At 59.1% G+C, this 25297-nt stretch overlaps 1 protein-coding gene across 2 annotated transcripts in view; it reads left to right on the plus strand.

Annotated features, from left to right (window-relative positions):
- The window catches only part of KLHL29 (kelch like family member 29), a 280541-nt gene that overhangs the window by 209921 nt on the left and 45323 nt on the right, over nt 1–25297 (plus strand). For both annotated transcript variants that reach the window (XM_062209026.1, XM_062209025.1), the window contains exons 4-5: nt 16510–16651; nt 17935–18447. In XM_062209026.1, coding sequence (XP_062065010.1) covers nt 16510–16651; nt 17935–18447 — 655 coding nt within the window. The remainder of the gene's footprint in view (nt 1–16509; nt 16652–17934; nt 18448–25297) is intronic.

Below are 25297 nucleotides of genomic sequence, written 5' to 3' on the forward strand. Positions count from 1 at the left end.
TGACTGTCCCTGCTCGCCTCCTGCTGGATAGTAGGAGAAAAGGTAAATAGGGGCCTGTGCTGTGGCGGAGTGGGCTAAGCCTCCACCTGAAACACCCGCATCCCATATGGGCGCCGGTTCAAGTCCCTGCTGCTCCACTTCCAATCCAGCTCCCTCCTAATGGCCTGGGACAGCAGCAGAGGATGGCCCTACTTGGTGCACCCATGTAGCTCCAGGCTCCTGGCTTAGGCCTGGCCATTATGGCCACTTGGGGAGTGAACCAGTGGATGGAAGACCTTTCTCTCTGTCTTTCCTCCTCTCTTTGTAACTCTGGAAAGTAGAAAAGGTGAATGAAATGGTTTGGAAGAGTGGGTGTGTGATGGCCCCTGCCGCAGGCACCTCCCCCAGCTCCCCTAAGAGCACACACACCCGTGCTCCTGCACTTTCTGCTTCTGCTCCTGTTCCGGCTCTGGCCTGGGCCAGGTGGGAGAACTTGGGGGTGGTGGATGCTGTCAAAGGGGTCAGAAGGGCTCCAGGTGCTTTGGAGCCAGGGACCACATGACAGAGCTTGGAGGTGGCCCCGTAGATCTGTGAGCTTGGAGGGTTTGAGGTGTAAGAAAACCTACAGGTGAGCCTCCTGGGGGCCAGGGAAAGGCAGGTGTGACGGGTAGCGGGCAGCATGGTTGAGGCTGCTGGGAGAGCCAGGTGGGAGGCCTCAGGGGGACTCTGGGGTGGAGTGTGCCAGCGGTTACCTCTTAGCTCCACATCCTGGGCTCTGGCCCCCTGCTCCCAGGCCCCTGGACACTGCACCCCACAACAGGGCTCGTTGGAGCTCTTGGCTCGGGGAGCGCTTGGCTCCCCCTGCCTGCCCGGAGTTCCCAGTCTGTCATTCACAGCCCAGCTGAAGGCCACCCCCTGGACCCTCCACTTGGTAGCCTGCTTCCTGGGCTCCAGACAGACAGCTATCAATCATGGCTTCCACCTCTGGCCCCCACAGTGTCCTGGGTGTGGTTCTGAGGCCTCTGCACGTAGTCACAGATGATCCTCGGGGCATGGGTGCTAGAATTCTGTTTTCAGAGTAAGGCAAGGGGAGCACTGAGAAGCCCACTAGCCCACCCCAGCTCTCCCTGCTTACAGCAGCACCTCAATTGAAACCAGCATCCTGGCTCCAGACACTGCCATTCACCACCTGGAGTGAGAACCCTCGTCCTGCTCCCAGGCACCCACAGTCTGCTGGGTGAGACAGGCTTCTGGTCAGTGGCCAGGGCCGGTGGCAGGGGGTCCGGCGTGCTGTCCCACCCTGACCTCTGGCCTCAGAGGGCACCTCTGTCTCCGTGAAGTGGCCTGGAATGTTCTGCAGTGTCCCCTCCCTGGAGAATGGCAGTGGTGTCGTGTTCCCCACGATGGGGACGGGGCCCCGGGAGCTGTCCACAGTCACGGCCGGGGACGATAGCCGTCTGAGGAACAATATGTTTGCCTGCCCCTCATCGAGGGAGTGGGCTCTGTTTTCTCCCTCCTGTAATTGTCGCCATCTGTTTCCCTCCATCGTGTTTGTTGATGTTTTCTTGTTTTAAAACTGGAATGAGTCAGATTGGAAGCTGATTTAGGAACAAGTGTCTGGGAGGGAAGCTCCAAGTGGCCGTGGGGGACTCTGATTTGGAGCCGCTGGAGAGGGAAAGATTCCAGGGGGAGGGGCGAGCAGAGGCCGTCGGGGCTGCAGCCGGAGCAGGCTGGGGCCGCCTGGGTCTGTGCACGGTGCTTGTGTGCAGAGTAGGTGAATGTGTGAGTGATGTGTGTGTGCCTCTGTGCACGTGTGTGCACGTGTGAAGGGGCGTGTCGTCCCGGGGGCCCGTGGGAGTGGTTGCATCTGGTACTGGGAAGGGGGCAGACGCAAATGGGGGGAGCCGGCAGGGACCCAGGGCTGGATTTGAAAGGTCTCCACCCTGCTGTCAATGCACACGTGACCTCTCGTGGATCAGAGCTGCCCGGCTACGAGCAATACAAACAAGCCCCAGTGAAGGCAAAACCTCGCCAGGGGCGGGGGCGGGGGTGGGGGTGGGGTATTTGTAGATGTGTTTTCAGAGCAGGCAGCTCCCAGAGGTGACCCCCAGCTCCAGGCAAGGGGCCATTGGTATCCCAGGGGAGCTGCACACAGGATCTAATGATGCCTGCCTGGACTGTCCACCTGGTGGACACCTTACGAGCCAGCGTGGCTTGACCTGCACGGTGCCGCCTGCCCCCTGCCTGATCCTAGAGCTAAGCTCAGGGGCTCTCTGGGGGACAAAGTGGCTTCAGTGTCCTAGTAGGGCCGGAGACCAGAGTCCTACAGACAGGAAGTAGCTTCCTGAGCCTGTGAGACAGATGCCCGCAGCTGACGTCTTATCAGAGATTTTAAGTCAGTGCTCCTGCTGGCCCTGTCTGAGTCCCAAGCTGGTGTCCAGCAGGCACCTGTGCTATGGCTCCCTGATTGTCATTATATAAGCCAAAGAGAGGTGCCCTGTGACGCTGCACAGCACCCGTCCTGGACCTGCAATTCAGACAGCCGCCACTAGAGGCTGCAGTGCCCGGACTTCGGCCTCCTGGCAGAAAAGGCCCGGCTGCCCCAGATGGAAGTGGAGACAGAATCCAGTCCACTTTCTTGTCCTCTGTCCTCAACTGATAACCCACAGCCTACAGGAGATTCCCTGACTGCAGCAACCCAGAGGAACTGGTGTCGAACATATGCCCTGGGCTCGTCATCCTTTATAAAAGGCCCCTTAGTTTTCCTGCCCTCTTGGGTCCCGGTGGGGACAACAGCTGGCATTTGCTGAGCCTCTGCTGTGTCCCGGGAGCTGTGCTGGACCCTGGAACTAGAGGATTTTCACTCCTTCCTGAACTATTTCAAAGGGGAGACTAGCGTGCCTGTTTTCTGGACGAAGAAAAGAAGCGAGGGCTGAGAGACGTGAACTGAGTTGTGCAAGGTCACAAGGCAGCTCATGATGGGCAGGCCTGCGATTCGCACTGCTGGGCCCGACCTTAAAGGGAGAGGCACCGGGGCCCTCTTGGTGCTACCAGCCGACCACATGCCATGTGGGCACCCAGGGTGGCTGGGTTTTCACCAGAAGTTCTCGCGCTCAGCCCGTGCCCTTGAACCCTTGACGATACCTTCTTCTTCCTGGGAAGCCACATGGCCTGTGCTCAGCCCCACGGCACAAGGCGGTGCATGCAGCTCACTCCACTTGCTGTGATGTTTAGGAGCAAGCAAAGGAAACTTCTAGTGTCTGCATATTTAAGCACTTTTATTAAGTGGAACAAGCTATTTCTGAACACGAGAGTGGCCAACAGCCTTAGAGGAAATTAAAATGAACCATGACAATGGAAAATTGCACAGGGGCACGGTGGATTCTCCGGAGATAAATACAACAAGGCTTTCAACAGCATTCGGGGAAGACTAGAGATCACGGAGATTATGTTGCGAGGGGGGAAGAAAGCAAAGCCTCAGAAAATTAGAGCTGAGGCTGCTGGGAGGGCCAACCAGCACGCTCCTCAGCTCTGTGGGTGTCTCTGTCTGTCCAGCACCTCCCTGGGGTCTGGCGGACAAGGTGGAGGCACAAACAACAGGCGGACAGATCTCGGTTGCATTCAACCGGAATTCTGAACATGCACAGGGCACGTGCTGAGTGAGTGCCTTGGGCTGAATGGCCTCCTCCCCTAACTCACAGGTTAAAGACTTGACTGCCATTGTGACAGCATTTGAACATGGGGTCTCGGGGGGATAAAACTAGGTATAGGTGAGCTCGTGATGGGAACAGTGCCCTTATAAGAACAGAAGGAGACTCCAGTGCCCCTGCACGGGAGGACAAAGCAAGAAGGCCTCTGGGTCTGCAGGCCAGGGAGGGAGCCCTCACCAGAAGCTGACTATGCCAGCGCCCTGGTCTGGGATGCTGCAGCCTCCGGCGCCCTGAGAGATGAATTTCTGTTGCTGTGAAACCACCCAGGCTGAGGTATTTTGTTATGGCAGCCTGAGCTTCCGCACCAGGGCGGAGATGGATGCCAAGACTTTGGCCTCAAAGAACTCCCGGGCCTTAAGCAATTGTGAAGTGGCTCATCCAAAGCTTCAGTGGCTATCAGCTGCCATAATTGTGACTCGGAGTCTCCCATCAGCCTCTGTCTTCCTCTAGGCAGAGACGATTCGTTGTTGTGTCTGCAGCACAGGATAGCTTCCCTCCAACTAGGGATGAGAGGATGGACGGACGGACGCACAGTGCAGCTGAAGGCAGTGAGCCCCACAGAATGGCTGGAGCTGTGGTAGCCAGGTAGCACAGCACCGCAGAGAGAAGCCCCTCCTTGGGAGTAGAGAAGGAAACCTTGTCCCAGACAGTCTAGGAAGAGGCATTTGTGGAGGGCATCTGTCTGGCCCCCTCCAGTGAGCGCCCACAGACTATCTGCCCAGCAAACTTCCCAGAGCTGGAGAGAGGGGCTGCTGCTGGTGTCACTGGTTCCTTACAAATAAGTCCCTTAAATTACCTCCATTCTGAACTGAGCCAAGCAGGCCCCTGACCAGAGGGAAGGCCTCTCCCTCAGGACCAGGCACACACTGCTCTCCTGACAGAGAACCCGAGCGGGCGGCAGGTGGAGAGAGCAGCACCGGGGGCTAGGGAAAGAAAAAGTGGGTCCCTGAGACATGCACCGGCCAGCTTGCATCCAAGAGTCCTCAAGTCCCCGCTCTCTCGCTGTGCACTGTTCCAGGAGCCACCTCCCAAGGACACGGGTGCTACGTGGCTCGTTCCTTTGTCCTGCCTGACCCTCGCGGTGACTGTGCCACCGTCCCCTGGCTGGTCAGTCCTTTAATGAGGTTGCTGAAGATGTCTGTGTTGGAACTGAGCTGTCGGCTCCGTGCACTGAGCGTCATCCATGCTGCGTGAGTCACACACACAGGGTTTTAGTGCTCAGCCCTGCTCCCTCCCCTGGCGAGTCTTTGTAATAAAAAGTGAGGAGCACTCTGTCCAGGCTAGCCCGCTCCATCCAGGCTAGCCCGCTCCGTCCAGGCTAGCAGGCTCTGTCCAGGCTAGTGCACTCTGTCCAGGCTAGCCCGCTCTGTCCAAGCTAGTGTACTCCATCCAGGCTAGCCTGCTCCATCCAGGCTAATGTGCTCTGTCCAGGCTAGCCCACTCTGTCCAAGCTAGTGCGCTCCATCCAGGCTAGCAGGCTCTGTCCAGGCTAGTGCACTCTGTCCAGGCTAGCCCACTCTGTCCAGGCTAGCCCACTCTGTCCAAGCTAGTGCACTCCATCCAGGCTAGCCCGCTCCATCCAGGCTAGCAGGCTCTGTCCAGGCTAGTGCACTCTGTCCAGGCTAGCCCGCTCTGTCCAAGCTAGTGCACTCCATCCAGGCTAGCCTGCTCCATCCAGGCTAATGTGCTCTGTCCAGGCTAGTCCCCTCTGTCTAGGCTAGTGCACACTGACCAGGCTACCCTTCTCTGTCCAGGCTAGCCTGCTCTGTCCAGGCTAGTGTGCTCCGTCCAGGCACCTCTCTGTCCAGGCTAGCCCCCTCTGTCTAGGCTAGTGCACTCCATCCAGGCTAGGCCGCTCCATCCAGGCTAGCCCGCTCCATCCAGGCTAGCAGGCTCTGTCCAGGCTAGTGCACTCTGTCCAGGCTAGCCCACTCCATCCAGGCTAGTGCACTCTGTCCAGGCTAGCCCGCTCTGTCCAAGCTAGTGCACTCCATCCAGGCTAGCCTGCTCCATCCAGGCTAATGTGCTCTGTCCAGGCTAGTCCCCTCTGTCTAGGCTAGTGCACACTGACCAGGCTACCCTTCTCTGTCCAGGCTAGCCTGCTCTGTCCAGGCTAGTGTGCTCCGTCCAGGCACCGCTCTGTCCAGGCTAGCCCCCTCTGTCTAGGCTAGTGCACTCCATCCAGGCTAGGCCGCTCCATCCAGGCTAGCCCGCTCCATCCAGGCTAGCAGGCTCTGTCCAGGCTAGTGCACTCTGTCCAGGCTAGCCCACTCCATCCAGGCTAGTGCACTCTGTCCAGGCTAGCCCGCTCTGTCCAAGCTAGTGCACTCCATCCAGGCTAGCCTGCTCCATCCAGGCTAATGTGCTCTGTCCAGGCTAGTCCCCTCTGTCTAGGCTAGTGCACACTGACCAGGCTAGCCTTCTCTGTCCAGGCTAGCCCCCTCTGTCTAGGCTAGTGCACTCCATCCAGGCTAGCCCCCTCTATCTAGGCTAGTGCACACTGTCCAGGCTAGCCCTCTCTGTCCAGGCTAGCCCGCTCCATCCAGGCTAGTCCCCTCTATCTAGGCTAGTGCACTCTGTCCAGGCTAGGCCGCTCCATCCAGGCTAGCCCCCTCTGTCTAGGCTAGTGCACTCCATCCAGGCTAGCCTGCTCCATCCAGGCTAATGCGCTCTGTCCAGGCTAGCCCCCTCTGTCTAGGCTAGTGCACACTGTCCAGGCTAGCCCTCTCTGTCCAGGCTAGGCCGCTCCATCCAGGCTAGCCCGCTCTGTCCAGGCTAGCACACTCTGTCCAGGCTAGCCCCCTCTGTCTAGGCTAGTGCACACTGTCCAGGCTAGCCCTCTCTGTCCAGGCTAGGCCGCTCCATCCAGGCTAGCCCACTCTGTCCAGGCTAGTGTGCCTTCACAGGCTTGAGCAGGCTTGTTGGGAGGTTGTGGAAGAAGAAGCCACAGAAGGAGCTGCATTTGAGGGACTGGGGACTCTTGGGCTTCCTCCCAGCTCCTGATGGATCCTGTGCACACAGGGCTTAGATAACCCTACAGTGCCCCCCGCACACATACCTCAGACGGGCTTGGAAGGCTGGGCTCAGAGTTACCAGGCCAGCACCTGGCCAAGCCATTCATGCACTGCTGGCACGGACATTCGGCACGGTGGCTGACGCCCGCATCCCACATCAGCGTGCCTGGGTTGTAGTCCCAGCTCCACTTCCGATCCAGCTTCCTGCTAATGTGCACCCCGAGAGGCAGCAGGTGATGGCTCAAGGACTTTGACTCGTGCCTTCTATGCTGGGAGACCTAGGTTGAGTTTCAGGCTCCTGGCTTTGAGCTAGCTGCTGGGGGCATTTGGGGGTTGAGCCAGTGGATGGGAAGATCTCTGTCTCTTGGTCAAGCTGTCTCTGTCTCTCTACCTTTCACAAAAGGCCCCCCAGAGTTGGCTGGAAGCGGCCTCCAGGAAGGCCGACTGGCGGACAGCTCAGCCAGGGAGCCCACACGCCCCCACGCCCACTCTCAGCTCAGCTTTGCTGTGTAGAGGGCTTGTCCTTGCCACACTCAGGGAGGGTTTCAGATCTGAAAATGACAAGGGCTCCCCGAATCGGGCATTGTCTGCTGTGCGTCTGTGTCTGAAACTGACCCCGGCGAGGGCCAAGGGTGGTCCCGCAGCCGCTGCCTGCAGGGCCAGTATCTGGAAAATGTCCCATCAAAGACCAGAGCAGGGGCTGCCCTGGCCACGCCTGCCTCCCGCCCACCTCAGCGGGCGACATGAATGAAGACAGGCACCACGCTCGGGAGGGAGCTGTGTTGTCACCAAGGGGACGAGGTGACCAGGAGCAAGCAGGACAGGCAGGAAACACGGAGCGGGGCTGCTGGGGGAGCACCGAGAGCTGATTGAAGGGGGGATGAAAGGCGCAGCCCGGCCCCGGGAGCAGGTGCCCTGGCTCTCGTCCTGGTCCCGTGCGTCACGTGTGGGTCGGGGCCACTCGCTCTTCACATCACAGGCGTCCACAGAGGGCCAGGCCTGGCCTGCACCTCTCAGCAGAATGAAAGGGAAGCTGATATCAGAGAGGAGCGGAAGCACAGGGAAGGGCCTCTTTCTTTTCAAAGACTTCTCGTTTGTGATGGGCTTTTTTTTTCTGGGTGATCTTTTTTTCAAAGCTGCCTTTGAAAAATGTGTGGGTTTTGTAATGGATGAAAAGTTACTTGGAAATGGGACTAAGAAGTTTCCCGTTGAAAGTTGTTGGAGAGAAGTTGAAAGCTTTGAGTTGTAAGGTTCTGCCAGACTGATCATTTCTTTTGTCCACGAGGCGCATCCGTTGGGAGGGGGTTGGAGGAAGGGGCCGGGGGCCTGCACGGGGCACGCACGAGCCGTCGGCAGCGTCTGCGAGGATGGCCAGCGTGCTAAACTCCCAGCACAGATGTCACCAAGGCTTGGTCTTTGATGTTGGAAAAGGCAGAAACAAGCACACCTCCAGAACGCCGTAGAAAGCTGGGTCCTCTCGGAGAAAGACCTGTCTGGCTACCAAACAGCGGTTATCATCAGAAAAATAAATGTGAAAGTAGTGGGGCCAACCGGCCACAGAGATGGGGAGGGGGGCCTGGCCTGAGCGTGGGGCATGAGAAGTGAGGAGGCCAGGAGCCAGAGAGGGACCGGAAGAGATTTAGGGTAAGCACCAGGAAAGGGGCGGGCATTTGGCCTATTTGAGACGCTACTGGGGACACCTGGATCCCATATCAGAGCCCCACGGTCCTCGTCTCAAGTAATGGCTGTGCTACAGATTCCAGCTTCCTAACGTTCACTCTGAGAGGCAGCAAGTGATGGCTCAAGTACGTGGGTCCCTGCCACTTACGTGGGAGACTGGATGGAGCTCCTGCCTGGCTCAGTCCCAGCCATCAGGGAGTGAATGTTCTCTCTCTCTCTCTCCCTCTGCCTTTCAAATAAATAAAATAAATTTCAAAACGAAAGCACCAGGGAAAGTGCTGTTACAGACACGGAGGGCCTGGAAGGAGGGAGTTTATGCCCCGGGGCTCTGTGTGGGGTGACTGCCCTCCTGGAAGGGGTGCAGAGGAGGGAGGTGGGACTGCAGGTGTCCAATCCCTCGCAGAGAGGGGCCACGGAAGGAGGGGGAAGGGCGACAGGTTCCAGAAGGCAGTGAAGGGGGCAAAGTTTTCCTGCAGGCTGCATATTGGAAACCAAGGGGCGGGAGCGCGGGAGAGGGGGGCTGCGAGGGGGCCCTGCAGCATGTTGCCCACCCTGCAGGGGGCGGGGCGCAGGTTTCAGCCCTGGTTTGGTGCTGAGGAAGTGCCCTATTGGAGAGGGCCCAGGCCACCCTGGCAAGGTTGGGGGACTGCATCCGTGGTAGCCAGGGGCCTAGGGGTAGCAGGGGGTAGGGGAGGTAGCGGAAGCCCAGTGGCTCCAGCTGCCCAGCCCCAGCGTGCTCCCTGGGCTGGAAAGCAGGAGGCAGTGGCCGGTCCTCCATGGGCACCTAGGGGAGAGCTCTTACTGCAGGGCAGTGGGGGTGCAGCCTCACTGGCTGAGCCCCCTCAGAGGGCTGTGAGCTGCAGCAGGGGTTGGGTGGAGAAAGGGCCTGGGAACGGGCAGCCGCCCACAGCACTTGTGCTGAGTTGAGGCTGGGAGAGACCTGGCTTGGAGTCCGATCGTGGCTCACAGTAGTGTCACTGCCCGTCTCTGGGCTGGTGGCTCTCACGTGCAAAATGAGCACAGAGTCCTTGTGGACAGGAAGCGGCTCATGCCCATGACCAGCTTGTGGGCACACACAGATGTGTGCCCATAGGACGAAGGCTGGCCAGGCAGCCTCACTGTGTCGGTGCCTGACTTCTCTGGCTTGGGTCCTCCTGGCGAGCCACTGAGAGGGCACAGGAAATGACTATGGTTTCATCTTCCAAGTATTTACAGATGACCTTCAGGGCTGGGCACAAAGCCTGGGTCCACAGGGCAGCGTTGGAGCCCTGAGGCTTCTCCCTCACCCGGCCTGTGCCCTGGGGTCCCTCTATACCACCCACCCTGTGCATCCTCTGCCCCTGGCAGGATCAGTTACCCTACGAAGACATCATATTCCGTACTGTGGTAGGAATCCGAATATATATTTTAAATGACAAGATCGAAATTAAAATTTAAATAAAGAATTACTTTTCTATAAGTTGCTCCGAAAGCAGTAATTTAGCAGCAAATTGGCAAGAAAGGTAAGTACTGGTCCTTTAAACCGTCGTGCAGTTTCCGGTGTGCGGGCCAGAAGTGTCTCAATTTAACACATCATTGGTTAGTATTATTAGAAATTGCATCGGGCTCCAGAGCGCACTGCAGTGGGGCTCCGAAGGGGAGGCCAAGGGCACCGACCTGGGGCAGGGGGCCCGAGAGGGCAACCCGGCTAATTAGAGCAGGGGAGCCTGGGAGACGGCCCCTCCCCCATCCCCGCTCTGGCCCCAAGTGAGGATTTAACCATGATGATCTTGCTGTAGTTCAGAGGCGACCATGAAATGCGAGCGAGAGCACCGAAGATGTCATTTCCTCTTCCCAGAGGCCACTGATGGGGGAGCCTTGGTGTCCACCAACCTGTCCTTCCGTCCCCTGGAAACCTGGGCTCAGAACACGAGTCCTCGGAAGTGGCCACAGCAAGAAACTGGCTGCCATCGGCCACGTAAAACAGACCCCAAACCTACCCCAGTCTGAATCTTGGGAGCAGCTTCAGCCCCCAGGCCCTCAGGCTTGGGGCGCAGGCCTGGGAACCTGCGTGTGAAGAGGGGCATTGCTCCCCCAAGGACGACTGTGAGCCACCTGCTCAGCGCCGTCCAGCACTGGGAGGGGTGCAGACACCTCCATTTCTAACCCTCCCTGGGCCTTCCTATGCGCCTTCGCCACGGAGATCCCGACCACGGGCTGACTGGGCGCTCCTCCTGGGTGCACCACAGCCTCTCGCTGTGTAGGTCCAACTCTCTGGGCTGGAGTCTGACAAATCCCAGACGCCAGGCCTCAGTGTCCCCCAAGGGGATACAGTGCCTTTAAAACACCGAGTGCCCGTCTGGGGCTTGCCCTGGAGGCCAGCACGCTCCGAGCCCTGCACCCAGTCCAAGTGCCCTGCTTGGGGGGGGCACGCTGGACAGCAGGCAGACACCCACTCTTCATACTAGGGACTTTCAGAGCCCAGCGTGCTGGAGCTTCTTCCCACATCAGGTGCACGTGTCTGGGCGTCCTGAGATGACAATAAGGCTGCTGATCAAGTTCAGTTTGGCAGGCTCGGCATCACCCGCTGGCACTGTCCTCCCTGTGGCTCCCCAGCTGGTCATCCAAGGCCACCCCGCACCCACCATGCAGCCGGGGTGTGTGTGTGTGTGTACCAGGAGAGACTGTACCAACTCTAGCATTTATGTACCGATGGCCCCAACTATGCTTGTGCTGCCCCCAGTCCTCTGAGGAACACAAAGCAGTGCCTGGGAAACAGGGGGACTCCTGTGTCAGGAGCACACACAATGACCTGTCCCAGAGCACACCCCGAGGACTCTGTACCCCGCCCCCGCTCTTGTTAGCAACTCTCCACAATAACCTTTCCTGGTGTCTCACACGCGTGTGCCCAGGCTCTCCGAGATGATCCTGTGGCTCCCGCCATGTCGACTGAGAGATAGTCGGGAGGACCCTCACAACGGAGGCAGCAGGTGCAAGGACAGGGACAGGACCGTCATACACGGCGTCTACCATTCTCTGTCCATCACAACAGACACAGGCCTGTGCGTCCTCTTTCTCCTTTGGAATGGGCTGATAGGAAGCTCAGTGCTCCACTGGCACAGTTCTAGGAGCCCTGTGGCCTGCAGCCCTGCAGTGTCCTCTGGATCGTGGGTCCCGTCTCCATTTTCCCTGGCCTGGTCTCCCGTTTGCGTTTCATCCTGACTGCGTGGTGCCTGTCCCTATCTGTGACACCTGTCACTGGGTTCACAGCGCTGGGAACGAGCAGCCTCCTGTACAAGGTCCCATCCCACAGGTGTGAGTCTCTCCTGGGCAGGAGCTTGGCCACTGCCAAGCACTGCTGAGCAGGCACAAGAGCAAAGCACAGTGAGGGTCAGGGGACTCCGGGAGCCCCGGCGGGGGCTCCCAGCTGTGACATGTGGGGCTGGCAGGGGGGAGGCTGTGCCAGGACTCTCAGCAGAAGGCAGTCCGTGCCAGTGCTGCCCACACCACAGGGACCAGGAGTTGAAGCCAGCAGGTCCTGGTCTGGGAGGCAGTTTCATTGGTCAGAGAGGACCACGGGTGCCGCCACCGTCAGCATTCTGCCAGGGGGCCCCAGAAGTGGACCCTGCAGCCCAGCCTGTCGGATGTGCCTGAGCTGGAAGTGCGCCAGTTCCTGCAGGGTTCTTTGATGGTGACCTTGGCCCCAATCTGTCTGCCGTAGTGCATCCTGCCTAGCTCTCGTGGCCCAGTGCCAGCGCCGGCTCTTCTAGTGCTTCCCATGACCTCCAGGCTCCATTGATTTGCCTTCTTTCGACCTCCTCAGGCCAGGGAGATACTGCATTCACATCAGTCACCCTCAGCATCCTGCATCTGCACCACACTCAGGCACGCAGGAAGGGGCCGCTGGGTTCAGTGGTCAGTGGGTTGGGTCAGCGAGACCTCTGAGCAGCCCTCAGCAGCCTCCAGGGCAGCAATGGTGGGGCCCCAAGTTCCAGAGGGCCCTACAGCCTGGACACCCACATTGTGGCATGGCTCAGCCTTGGGACTCTCCCTGAAGCATTCCCTCTGCACTCACCGGCTCACTGAACCCAGAAAGAGGGACCCCCTCCTGGTGCCCAGCATTGTGGCTCATTCATTCACTGGGCCTAGTGCAGTGTGAAGCCACTGCCCTCATGGGGCTCAGCCACCAGGACAGGGTCAGGAGCAAGGTCCCAGGGGCAGGTGCTAAGTATGTGATTGTCTGACTGTAAGTACACAGGGAGTAGAGGTGAGACCACCTCTCCCTCCTCCCTGCCCTTGCCCTGTAACTCCCAGACGCTGCTAGCCGATGGCATCTTCGTGCACCACAGAAATAAAGAGCTGCCCCTGGGCAAATTAGCAAAAAGCAGCCTCTCTGAGCCATTGCAGATTTACAGGTGCAGAGCTCAGGGAGCCCCATGGGAATTCACGTACCTCTGCTTCCCTGGTGGCTGTCAGCCCCTCACCCCCTCGCCCCCTCTGCCAGACCTGCGGCCCTGCAGCCCTGCCCCAAAACAGAGGGTGGGTCACTGGCTCCCCCGCTCCCCCCACTCCTCCACATGGCCTCCATGGCCGCTATGAGGTGGGGGTGCCAGCACCCACCAGTAGCAGCACCTTCGGCCTCTGCTGTCGCCTCCAAGAGGGCCTGAGCCACGAAGAACCTGGGTCTTCAGTGTTCTTCAGGCGCCGAAAGAAGCAGGGTGCTGTCAGCCGCCGTGAAAATGTGACCTTTGACGATTTACAAGAGCTCAGGGTTTAAAAAGCTGCTGCGTTAATGATGCATCCCATTAGCATCTCATTAGAGGGAAGCAGAGAGACGCTGCTCAGGCCCGGCGATGGGCAGATAGGGCCATCCTGTCACCAGGACAGAACCCGAGCCAGCAGCGCTGGGGAAAGGCCGGAGGGCTGGGGTCCCGGAGGGCAGTGGGATGGGGAGGGGAGGCCCACTCAGCCCTGCCTCCCTCCACTGCCCTGGGCTGTTTCCCTGGGTGGTTCTTGTGCCATGCTTGTGTGCGCAGCCACCCCCACCCTGCTCCCGCCCCACCAATGGCAAGGGAGCATGGTGCTCAGCGCTGGGGAGCTTCCAGAGAGGCCAGGGCCCATGGGAGGAAAAGGCCAGCAGGGGCCAAGTGCAGAGCTGGAGCCAGGACTCACACACGGCCCCCAGAAGCCTCTAGAAACCGGGGTCCCTGTGGGTTTACTTTGGGCCTGGAGCCCTTGGAGGGAAGAGGGGGCTCCAGGCCAGGCCATGGCACTCCATGCATTTCTCTGGAGGGAATGGAAGACGCAATATTCACCTCGTTGTTTTAATACAATAAATAAAATTCCTGAACTGCAAGTTGCTGGCAGCGTTTGATGGTGCCTGCGAGGAGCGGAATGCGAGCAGCCTTATTTACCTTTCCCGGGGAAAAAACGGAGACGGCTTCCTTCTTGAACATTCGGCATCACTTGTAATGTGCATGGAGGACCCGGGCGAAGAGCGGGCCTGTTATAGCCCCGTTTAATCTCCTCCCAGCTGCCCGGGGCTCCTGTCTGGGGTGTGATGCGCTGCCCACGGGTTTGGTAGCAGCTTGAGGGAGGGCATGGCCAAGTGTCAATCACTAGGGTCCCCAGTGTCCTGGGTGGTGCCTGACCGGAACCCAAGCCTGATACTTGTTGGCTGCACAAAACAACCTAAGTAGCACATGAGCAAGGGAGTGAGCCACAGGAGTGTTGGGAAAACCGCAATTTTTCAAGTTCAGAAACTCCCCCAAGTTTTAGAGTATAGAACCTGGGGACCTGAACTAGAGGACGACAGACCCCAGCTGCCTCTACCAGCAATAGAGCTCTTCCAAGGTGAGTTTCCAGAACCTTCCCTACCTGAGCAGGTGCGGCTGGGGCATGGATGCTGACTCAGCAGGGCTGGCTGGTGGCCTCCTGCCTGGGAGGCATCAGGAGTCCCGGCAGCAGCCCCCTCTAGCAGGAGGGCCTCTGGATTGGCAGCGAAGGGGTGCTGGATGGGGGCTGGGGTCTCAGCAACCAAACTCTGCCCAAAAACAGAGACCTGGGTGAGCCACGGCCCAGGCTCCTTCCCCTTGGACACCTCTGACCCCGAGGGAAGCAGCCTCCACACCTCTGGACCCACCAGGATCTGCGGAGGGGGGTGCCTTCAGCTTCAGCTGGGGCACTCGGGGAGGTTGTCTCTTTGGAGAATGCTGGGAAAGCCACACTCTTATTGCCCAAGACAACTGGTGAGCGTGGCTAAATCCCAAGGCCCCCTGGTGCACCCCCTGGCCCCAGGCAGGAAGGGAGCAGGGCCTCTGATAAGGAAGTCCCCCCCTGAGCTGTTCCTCCTGGTGTCACTCTGCCTTTGTTCCTTGCCCTGATCTCAGAAACAAAGCCTCTGCAAAGCAGGCCCGGGCTACAGAGCAGCCCAAAGCACTGGGCACAGGCCCTGACGCAGGCGCCGTGTGCACTGTGCACGAAACACCCAGGTCCCTGGCGTGATGCCCCTCCTGCCCGTGCCCCCTACTCTGCTCCTGCCGTGGGACCCTGCAGGAGTTAGGGCCAGCAGGGCGCTCTGCCTCCCGCCAGCCAGCTCAGGGGCAAGTTCAGTTAGAAGCCACCACAGGACTGAGGGGCCTGTGTCTAGCCCTGCTAGATAGCTGTTTCTGCCCCCTCCCACCTCAGGCCGGTGGGCCCAGCTCACACCAGGGGACTGCGATGCCTCTGCCCACAGTGGCTTCTCTGGGACCCACACCCCTCACTTCCCAAGTTTCCCATTCCCGCCTCTCCAATGTATTTTTAAGGTTTTGGTTTTGGTTTTGGTTTTTTTGTTTGTTTGTTTGTTTGTTTTTGCTTATTATAACTAATGGGTGGCTGGTGCCGCGGCTCACTAGGCTAATCCTGAGCCTGTGGCGCCGGCACTCCGGGTTCTAGTCCCGGTTGGGGCGCTGGATTCTGTCCTGGTTGCTCCTCTTCCAGTCTAGCTCTCTGCTGTGGCCCGGTAAGGCAGTGGAGGATGGCCCAAGTGCTTGGGCCCTGCACCCGCATGGGAGACCAGGAGGAAGCACCTGGCTCCTGGCTTTGGATTGGCGCAGCATGCCGGCTGTGGCAGCCATTTGGGGAGTGAACCAACGGAAAAGGAAGACCTTTCTCTCTGTCTCTCTCTCTCTCTTTCACTGTCTAACTCTGCCTATCAAAAAAAAAAAAACTAATGAGCATACTAGACACTTTGTCAAATACAGGAAACTATCTGACGCCAAAAGTCCCATCCCCCCGCCCCCACCGCGGGTGGCACCCCTACTCCCACTCGGGTCACTTCCCCCTTGTGTGTATTGTCACGTGTGAGGATGCGCACATACAGAAGTCATACATGTATCATTCTGTGGCCTGCTTTTCTTGCTGAACGTTACCATGTAAGCGTTTTGCCATCACATTAAGAATTTTTAGAAAACGTGAGTTTCCCAGCGCAAGGCTGTAACCCGGGGAGACCAGCGCCGCCATCCCAGTGTTGGTTTTCACCTTGATGTCTGCATGCCTCCCCATTGATCTAAATGCATAGATTAATGAGCTCATGGGGCAGAGAACCGGCTGCCTGCCTGCCTGCCCCCAGGAGCCCTGGCTCCCACCTGGATCTGGGGCCGGATCTGAGCTGCCACCCCCACCCCCAGCCTCCTCCGAGGGACATCTGGGCCTCAGAGGCTGGAGTGGGGCCAGGAGGGGGACGGTGGGAATACTCCCACCTGGTCAAAGGGCCAGGCGGGCAGTGGCAGTGAGCTGGGCAGAGCGCACGGTCAGTGCTGGGCTAAGTCGGCAGCATTTGCGTTGCTGTGGTGTGTTGATTGTCCGAGCCCCGGGGGGCGCATGCATCATAGCACAGGAGCGTGCTTTCTGCTAGGGACGGTGGGTGGGCACAGGAGCCTGGGAGGCACCGGGCTGGGATGGCCGGAGCCAGGAGCTCAGCAGAGGCCACAGCTGCTACCCCTTGGCCACATTCCTCAGGACTCCGCCGTGGGGCCAGGTCTCAGCCTCTGGCGCTTTGGCTCCAAGGACAAAGCTTGAGCCAAAGAGTCCTGTTTTGAGGGACAGGTCCTAGGGCAGCGGGTCCACACCAGGCTGCGCTTACCCTCCCGATCTGCTTCCCGCAGGCTCCCGGCATCTCCAAAGCGGACAATCAGCCCCAGGGACTGGCAACCAGCATCCGGTGGGGGCAGACGCCCATCAATCAGTCCACGCCCTGGGACACCGATGAGCCACCCTCCAAACAGATGCGGGAGAGCGACAATCCAGGTGCGTACAGGGGGTGGGCAGACAGAGGCACCTGTGCCCAGGGCCCGGCTTCCTGGGTGCCCCAGCTCCTCCCCAGCAGGTCCTGCCCCCTGGGCCTGCAGATTGGGGGGGCTGGGGGCCCTGTGTGTCATCCCTGGGCAGTAGCTACAGCTCCACCCCTTTCTCTGTGATTCAGGAAAGTTCTTTGGAAAGCAAGGCAGTGAGAGGCTCTGGATGATTGTAAAGGGTCGCTTTCAGCACTCCGGTCCACAGCCTGTCTCTCAAAGTCCACCTTCCAGAGAGGCTTCTGGGAGAAGCTGGTGCTCTTCCCGCCCAACTGCCCCCAGCTGCTCATTCTAGAACCTCACTACGTGACCCCAGCAAGGGCTGATGGTCCTGAGTGGCCCCCAGCCCCCCTCTCCCTTCAGGGTCCCCAGAGGAATCACAAAAGCTTGGGCAGTGTTTGAGCCTCAGACTAGACCCGTTTATACCACAGAGACCCACGCCGTCCTCCACTGATCCCACGTCTCCAGCTTCCGATCACCCCCCGAGTCACGTCTGTGAACCTGACCTGGGGGAAACTGTCCAGGTCTCTTGTCGGCTCCCAAGAGGGGGTCTGCACCCCCTTGCTCCACCCAGATTCCCCTAAGAGCCAAACAGGGTCTCTTGCTGCCCCCAGGGCTGGCCCTGCCAGGTTTGTGCAGGCCCCAGCATGGCCGCCTCGCCCCAGGCTCGCCTTTCTCAGGGCTTGGAGCACGCACTGGCCCAGGCTCCAGCACTCTTCCGCGCAGCCCCAGCGACACCTGCGTCTCTGCACGGGGCTAGATTCCCCAGCTGCCTGCAGCGGGTCTCTGCTGCGGTGTTGCTTCTCACATACTTTTGCCTTATCTCCTTCTTCCTAGTAGCCCAAGGGGGAGAGGTGTTTCTGGTCCCATTGAGCAGATGAGAACAGTGAGCCTCAGGGAAGACAGACAGCTGCTCCGTGCCCGTGCCCGTAGCTAGCAAGTGGCAGAGTTGAGATGGGGACCCAGGTCTCTTTGAAGGTCTCTGCTCTTTCTCCCCGTTCTGTCGCCTCTTATCTCTACCAGGCAGATGTCACTTCTTCCTGCTAGCCCTCTGACCATCCACCCTGATCCCCTTAAGGCGTATGTCCTGGGCCACCCTAGTCTGGGCCGTGAGTTCCTCCATGCAAACATCTTGGTCTACCTCTGCTACCCCAGCACCCAGCCCAGGGCCTGGGGAAGTTGGTGTTTGTTGAGTGACTATGTAACCAGAGGTTGCTGTTTCTTCTACCTCCCTTGCAGGCACAGGGCCATGGGTGACCACGGTAGCCGCCGGGAGCCAGCCCGCCCTGATCGCACACTCCTATGGAGTGGCCCAGCCTCCTACCTTCAGCCCGGCCGTGAACGTCCAGGCCCCGGTCATCGGGGTGACCCCCTCACTGCCTCCCCACGTGGGGCCCCAGCTCCCGCTGATGCCGGGCCACTACTCACTCCCGCAGCCACCCTCCCAGCCGCTGAGCAGTGTGGTGGTCAACATGCCTGCCCAGGCCCTGTACGCCAGCCCACAGCCCCTGGCCGTGTCTACACTGCCCGGCGTGGGCCAGCTGGCACGCCCAGGACCTGCTGCTGTGGGCAACGGCCACATGGCAGGGCCCCTGCTGCCGCCCCCGCCGCCGGCCCAGCCGTCTGCCACTCTTCCCAGCGGTGCCCCCACCACCAATGGGCCTCCCACCGCCGACTCGGCCCACGGGCTGCAGATGCTGCGCACCATTGGCGTGGGGAAGTATGAGTTCACCGACCCAGGGCACCCCAAAGGTAAGCCCTGCTGCCCGCCTCTGTGCCTCCCCACCCGGGTACACAAGGACAGGCACGTGCTGCGCCCAGCTCCTCCAACGGCCTCGCCCAACCCCAAGGCTGCAGCAGGGCCATCCCCTGCCGGGGACAGCCTGGCCTCACACAGAGCGGGTGGAGGAGGGGAAGTATGGAGGGCGGCTTGGGGAAGGTGGGGACACGGGCCCGGGCAAGAAGAGGGAGCCGCGAGGGGAAGGAAGGGAGAACCTGCAAAGTCCACAGGCCTGTGCCCTCCAGCTGAGCACTGGAGCCCTCTCGCCTCTGACCCAAGGCCAACCTCCATCCGGGACCCCACAGGACAGTGCCATGGTGGCCTTCTCCGTTCTCAGAGCGTGAGCTGTCTGTGCCGCGCCCTGGGACAGTGTTGTCCTGGTGCCAAGGGACAAGAGTAACACCACAGCATTTAGCACAGCCCAGGAGACAGTCCCAGCCACCCTGAGCCACTTGAACGTTTTGTTCCAAGGACCCCAGGCTGGCTGAGGAGACTCTGGGAAGGAGCACCCCCAGCCTCGCTCTCCATGAGCCAGCCCAGGGGAGCCCAAAGGAAAACCCTTAAGAACACAGCCTGGGGCAGGTGCAGCCAGGTCTTGGGTGCAGGCACAAACCCTCCAGAGTTAAGCTCAGGGCTAGGGCACCCCCAGATACTCACTCTTGGTGTCCATTAGCAGGTGGAGGACCAGGGGCCATGGGCGTGAGGTTTTCCAGGTTTGTCTGACCCACTTAGCACCCCAGGCAAGCAGGGTCTCCAAAGGCAGAGGAGGCGGGAACATCCCCCGGACCTCCTGTGGAAGGGGAGAGTGTGCAGCCCCAGAAAGCTCCTGTAGCTGGGCACAGCTTCTCGGGGGAGGTGGTAGCAGGGCAGCGAAGCCAGCCGGCCACAGCCTTCCTGCCTGCCTGCAGGAGTCTGTCTCCGTCCTCTCACGCCATGTCCAGGCCTTGTCAGGGCCCAGTAGCAAAGCTCACGCTGAGATCCCTGTGGGCTTTCGTCCCAGTCCCGCGGAGCCCCAACTGCCTTTGTTTTAGAAATCAAGCTCTGATTTTAAATGACAAAAGTATAGGAAATTACATCAGAATTCTAGTCAACTAGAATTGTTTGGGATCTTTCCGTGCAAAAAATTGACTAAATTTATTTTTTATTTGAATTGTTTTAGTTAATCTCCCTCCCTCTCCCTTTAAAACAAGTACAAGTGCACGTGCACACACATACACACACTTACTCCCAGTTCATCAGCCACCAACTTTGACACACAAGGCAGTGGGGGGGGCCCACCTGTCCCCTTCCTCCCAGGCTGTGCAGAAGGCGCAAGGCACTGGGTGGGTGGCCCTGACCTCCCTGCTCTTTGGGGAGCTTCCCAGAGCTGAGAAAATATCTGGCTGGCTGGCCGAGTTCCAGGCATGCAACCAGGAGAAGGACTTGTTCTGTGCAAAAAGGAAGTGGCCCCGACACCCGTGGAGTGCGTGGTTGGGGGCTCAGGGTTACCAGTCGTGGCGGGGAGGCCGTTGCAGAAGCAAGTTTCGTGGGCTCTTTTCCTCAGCTTTGTATAGAGATAAAAAGCCGGGAGACTGTTTGCAAAGACGCAGAAACTGTTATCTGACAGAAAAGCGTCTGGTCCGAGAGGAGCCCAGGTGGAGCGCCCGAGTGGGACACTGGCTATGAGGAAGAATCCTGGGTTTTTAAGGCCTCACTGTCTGTGCATTGGGGGTGCCCATTGGATGGGGGTTTCACATACGTGTTGATTGGCCTGGGGCTCGTGGGGATAGCGGGGGTCTCCTGGAGATGGCCTGACTCCCCCTTCCCCAGCCAGCTCTGGGTGAGGATCACACCCACCCTGAAGGTGATGTAAAGCCGTAAGGTCACAGGAGCAGCACAAGAAGCTGTCAGTGGGGGAGATGCCGGTCGGTCTGGAGACAGGCTTCCCGGCCACTGCTGGCAGCCTGCTTGTGAAGGACTTTGTACCCATGTCTGAGGGGCCCTCGCTGGGCCCCCCGCTGCAACCTACCTGGCCTCACCAAAGCTGCAGGTGCAACCCCAATGCCATGAGGTCAGGCAGACACAGGTGGCAGGGCCAGGCCCCTGTCTGGGACTGCAGGGCTGCTCCTGAGACATCAACATCCATGCAGGGCCGGAGGGCATGAACACCCTCCGTGGTGGCCCCAGTCCACAGACAGGAGGGGAGGGGAAGGGGGGATCCGGGTGGGACCTAGCACCAGGTGAGTGCCAGGAGGCTTGGACCTAGCAAGTGCTAGGCCCCGCCGAATGGCACGCCCAGGTCCTCCAGCTCTGGCCAGGGACAGCCCTGACCCGTCCCCACGCCAATTTCCCTAGGTGGCCAGTGAGCCTCCCCGGAAGTCGCGTTTAACTCACTTCTCTATTCCCGGCCTTGTCGGCGATGTTCTTGCTCTGTTCGCGGGAAGACAGCGATGGGAACACCCGCTAACATCTCCCGGAGCAAGCAGGGTGGGCTTGGGGTGGCTTTTTTTTTTTCCTTTTCTTATTTAAGTGATTTCTCCTTTCATTTCTAGTCTTAAAAAGCCTTTAGTGTGGAAGCTCTAATTTGTCAGATCTAATGTCAGACACCCGGTTAGTTTTTAAAATCAGAAACTCAAATTTTGAAACCAGATCTTTGAAACTCGCCAGGCGAGAGTCACATTCCTGATAGGACCGTGTGGGTTTGCATCTGGGTCACTCTTAATTCTGCCACCAGGGATCTTACATCTCCGAAGCCCAATTGATTTCACACTCGTAAGTGACAGACAGCTGGCTCCAGGCAGGAGCAGGAGGCCCTGCGTGATGCAGCAACACAAGTCAGAACTCCACTGGAAAAGAGAGAGAGAGAGAGAGAAGGAACTTTCCTTCCCTCCAGTTCCGTTTGAAAGCTTGCCCGGTATTCTAATCAGATCCACGGCAGAACACAACTCGCGATCTAGCTCATTAAAGCCCCAAGATTTCCCTGCCATTGTCTGAGGTGACAAGCTGGCCTCTCCCGGGGTTGAGTAATTACGGAGAGACCCCCTCCAAGAAGAACAGGTCTTGCCAGGCAGAGGGCTGGGCCACTGATATTTTTAGACTTCATTAGTGCCCCGATTTAAAATTTCACATTTTGTTTCTTGTAATTATCTTCCAATCGACTGAGCTAAAATTTCTGCCAGAGCTCCTATTAGTCTGGCATCTCCACCCCCCCCCCCCAAAAAAAGGGCATTGGGACTTTAATTTAAAACTTAACCAGTTGAAACCTAAAGGTGGTGTGTGAACGCTTTTTGATTTGCAGGAGGTCAAGATCATCTCTCCTGGGTGACTACCGAAGGCAGCTTGCGTGCTGTTCGCACTAATGAGCGTTATTTAAATGCATTGCGCACATATAGATTTCCTTAAGAAGCCTTCGAGCTAAGTCTCTCTGTCTCTAAGAATGGTTTGGGGGCGGGAACAAGCTGTGGGGTTCTCTTTCTTTTTTAGCTTACCCGTTGAAAGCTAATTAGAAGTAGATTTCGTGTGTGCAAAGTGATAAGAGAGGAAAACAGAATTAGTGGCATGTGGGATTCCGTTGTAAAATACCCAAGACATCTGCCTGGTCTTTGGACACGAACCCCTGAGCTAATCCAGAGGGGCAAGTATGGCCACGCCCACGCCTCTGTGAGACCTGAAGTCCAGTGTCCCTGGCCCTGGCCTGCAGGAGCCGGGCTGTGTGTTCCTCATGTCAGAGCACACGGCCCAAGTGCAGGCAAAGGCTGTAGAAATTTCTAGCCCCGCCTTCCTCCGCATAGGGTTTTTAGTGGTGCAGGGAGTGGCTGGAAGCCTTCGAGACAAAGGCCATTACGCGTTGGACTGCAGGTCTGGGGAAGCCAGGTTGCCCGGGAACAAAACTCCGACTTGGGAGGTGTGTCTCTTCTACATTAGGGCTTAGGGTGAGGGGCCGGGAGGCTCCACCTACTGGGTGTGGCCTCCCTGCCCTGATGCCCTGAGCTGTGTCCCAGACCCTTCTGTGGTCTCACATCTCAGCCTTTCCCTTCTGCTGGGGCAGCAGCCACCCCAAGTCTCTACAGGAGGTGGGGTCTTGTTGAGGCGCGGGGAGCAGCCCTGTGAGTAGGGCAAGGCTCCTCGCCCACCACCCCGGCCTCCCTTTCCTCATCTCTACAATGGGGCTCCTAGGCCAGATGCTGTTGTGGACATGGCCACACACGGCACCGTGTCTGCTTCGCGTCCAAAACCAGCCCGCCGTTCTCTGCTGATGTCGAGCCGGCTTTGGAGAGCTCAGCGGAGAGGAGCTGGAGAAAGACGGGGGACCAGGCCGCACCCCCGTGCAGGGTTCAGGGCCTGAGAACTTCACAGCAGGTGGGATACATCACCGTTCCGGCAGGCAGACCGAGGGCTGCGCCTCCCAGGCCCGGAGCCCAGCACAAATCTCCCCACGCACTGACAGGTCCAGGGCACCCTGTTCCTCCTGTAATGTCAGCAATATTCTGGAAGAAGGTCGGAATGCAAGAGACAGTGGTGTGGCCGCACATGGTTAGGCCAGAGGCACGAGGTGCTGCCCAAGCCAAAATCCTCTCTCCCCACACCTGCTCCACCCTTGTCTGCATCTCAGAACCGCCATCAGGAGTCCGCCTGGGATCCACCCACACTCGAGGCCAGCATTATCCCTGATCTGCCCACAGCACGTCCCCTCCAGCCCGAGCTCTCAGGGGCAGCCAGAGTGGCCTTTTCTAAAACCCCAGACTATCCCTGCCGTGCCCCGTGGAGCCCCTCTAAGGGTGCCTCAGCACCTGGCTCTTGCCTGCCTTCCCTGCAGCCTGCCCCGTCGCCGCCCCCAGCCTTGGGTGCCCAGTCTGCCTGCTCTTGTCCTTACGCAGCTAGGCTGTGGACCCCCGGCGTGCAACGGGCAACGAGTCCCTGCAGTTCCCACCCAACCGGCAGCAGCATCCAAGCCTGTGTCCGGCACCAACAGATGCGTGGGAAACAGTCAATGACCGAAGGCACAAAGCACTGGATTGGGAATTCCCCAGAGAGCCCCTGGGACTTCCCCTTCCACCCTCATGGCCATGGCAGGTCAGCATTCAGGGATCCTGGCATCTGGCACAGAAAGCACCTGTGGGAGACTTCTTCCCGTAGCTACTCCCACCCCCATGACTGTCCCCCACCTCTGGGGGGTCGTCTATGCAGAGCCCACCCACCCACCGCGCCCGCACCTCTCCCCCAATACCTGGCCCGGAGCATCAGGACCCAGAACCTCAGTTCCCTCATTGACAAAGGGTGGTAACAATGGCACCTGCTTCTCGAAGCTGCGAGCATTGGGTTATGTGATGTCAAGCCCAGAGAGCAGCGCCTGGCACGCAGCCATCTCTATCCCAGGGCTTGCTGTTGTCATTTCACTCCTGGCCACCGCACAGTGCCCACGACCTTTCAGGGCCCAGCTTAAAGGGACAAAGCTGAAGGCCGGCTCGCCATCCAGAGCTTTCGTCTGAAGCGCCTGATCCAGGGGGCTGTTTGAACAGAAGAAAATCGCCTCTCCCTGCCCCGCCCAATGATAACATTTTGCCGTCTTCCACCGTGGCCACAGTTGGAAGGAAGCAGGCAGGAGCTAAGACTTTCGCCCCAATTCCAGGAGTGCTCTCGCATCCTGTGGTGTTCAGCTGGCACCGGGATGCCAAGGGCACAGACACAGTGGGGTGGCAGTCCTGTGCTGCTGCAGACCAACCACGGCCGAGGTAGGAGTCAGCTCCCCGTGAGCTCGTGCCGGGAACTGGTGTCCCCAAGCCTCCATCTCTCCCCCCCATAACACAGAGCTCACTGTGCCAACCTCAGAGACCTGTGCTGAGGGTTCAATGATACACGTAGAGTCTCCGCACACCGCCTGGCACCACCTGCCGCTGTTACTGCCACCGAATCGGCCACAGATCCTGAAGAATCCTGGGGAAGAGACCAGGACTGGTGCACCTGTGGCTCAGAGCCAGCACTGCTTTTACAGCAAAGCTGTCCACAATAATCTTCCCAATCCAAGTGGACGGCTCCCAGCACAGATCTGGAACCAAACCCACTGTCCCACCCCTACCCTGATCTCCTCTCCAGCCCCCACACCCTCCCCACACGCCTCCCCCCCGGGAAACCTGCATCTCAGGCCTGTGGACTCTGCACAGTGCCTGCCCCAGCCTGCTCAGACAGCCCTCCTCCCCTGCCCGGGGCTGTGTCCTAGGGGATTTGTTCCTCCTTAATTGGAGGGTTGTCCAGGGCTTAACGCTTTTGTTAACAGATCATTTGACTATGAGTGAACCAGGCAAGCGGAAAGACACAGCAAAGGCAGCCAGCCCACCCAGAGACAGTGTCATCCCCGGTGCAGCAGGTGACCCCAGGCCACCCCAGCCAGCTGGGCAGGGCACAGGCAGAGCGAGGCACCCTGGGCCACGTCCACACCGGGCTGGAGGAGCAGATGGACCTGCGGCTCCAGCCCTCGGCTGAGCCCCTTCCAGGCCAGCTTCCCTGCTCCGGCCCCCACTGTCGGACAGACAGGGCCACAGGAGTCAAGACGCTGAAGGGGAGGAGAGGGCTCCGCAGACAGGAGAAACGGGGGACGGGCATGGTTCCCTTCTGGGGGCTTCAGGAAGTGGTGCTGACCGGTGGCAGAAGCCAGCTGCCCTTATCTCAAGCCCTGTCTTCTCTCAGGAGCCACAGGCCCGAGCAGCCAGCAGCCAGCAGGGTGTCATGCAAGGGTTCCAGGTCAGTGATACTCGGAGGCCCAGAGGAGGCTACAGCCTTGTTACCTCGCTTTATTAAGCAGCTGATGTGTGTAGTCTTAGATACCTACTATGTGCAGAACCCGTG

The sequence above is a fragment of the Lepus europaeus genome, chromosome 13 (genome assembly GCF_033115175.1).
Source record: "Lepus europaeus isolate LE1 chromosome 13, mLepTim1.pri, whole genome shotgun sequence".
NCBI lineage: Eukaryota > Metazoa > Chordata > Mammalia > Lagomorpha > Leporidae > Lepus > Lepus europaeus.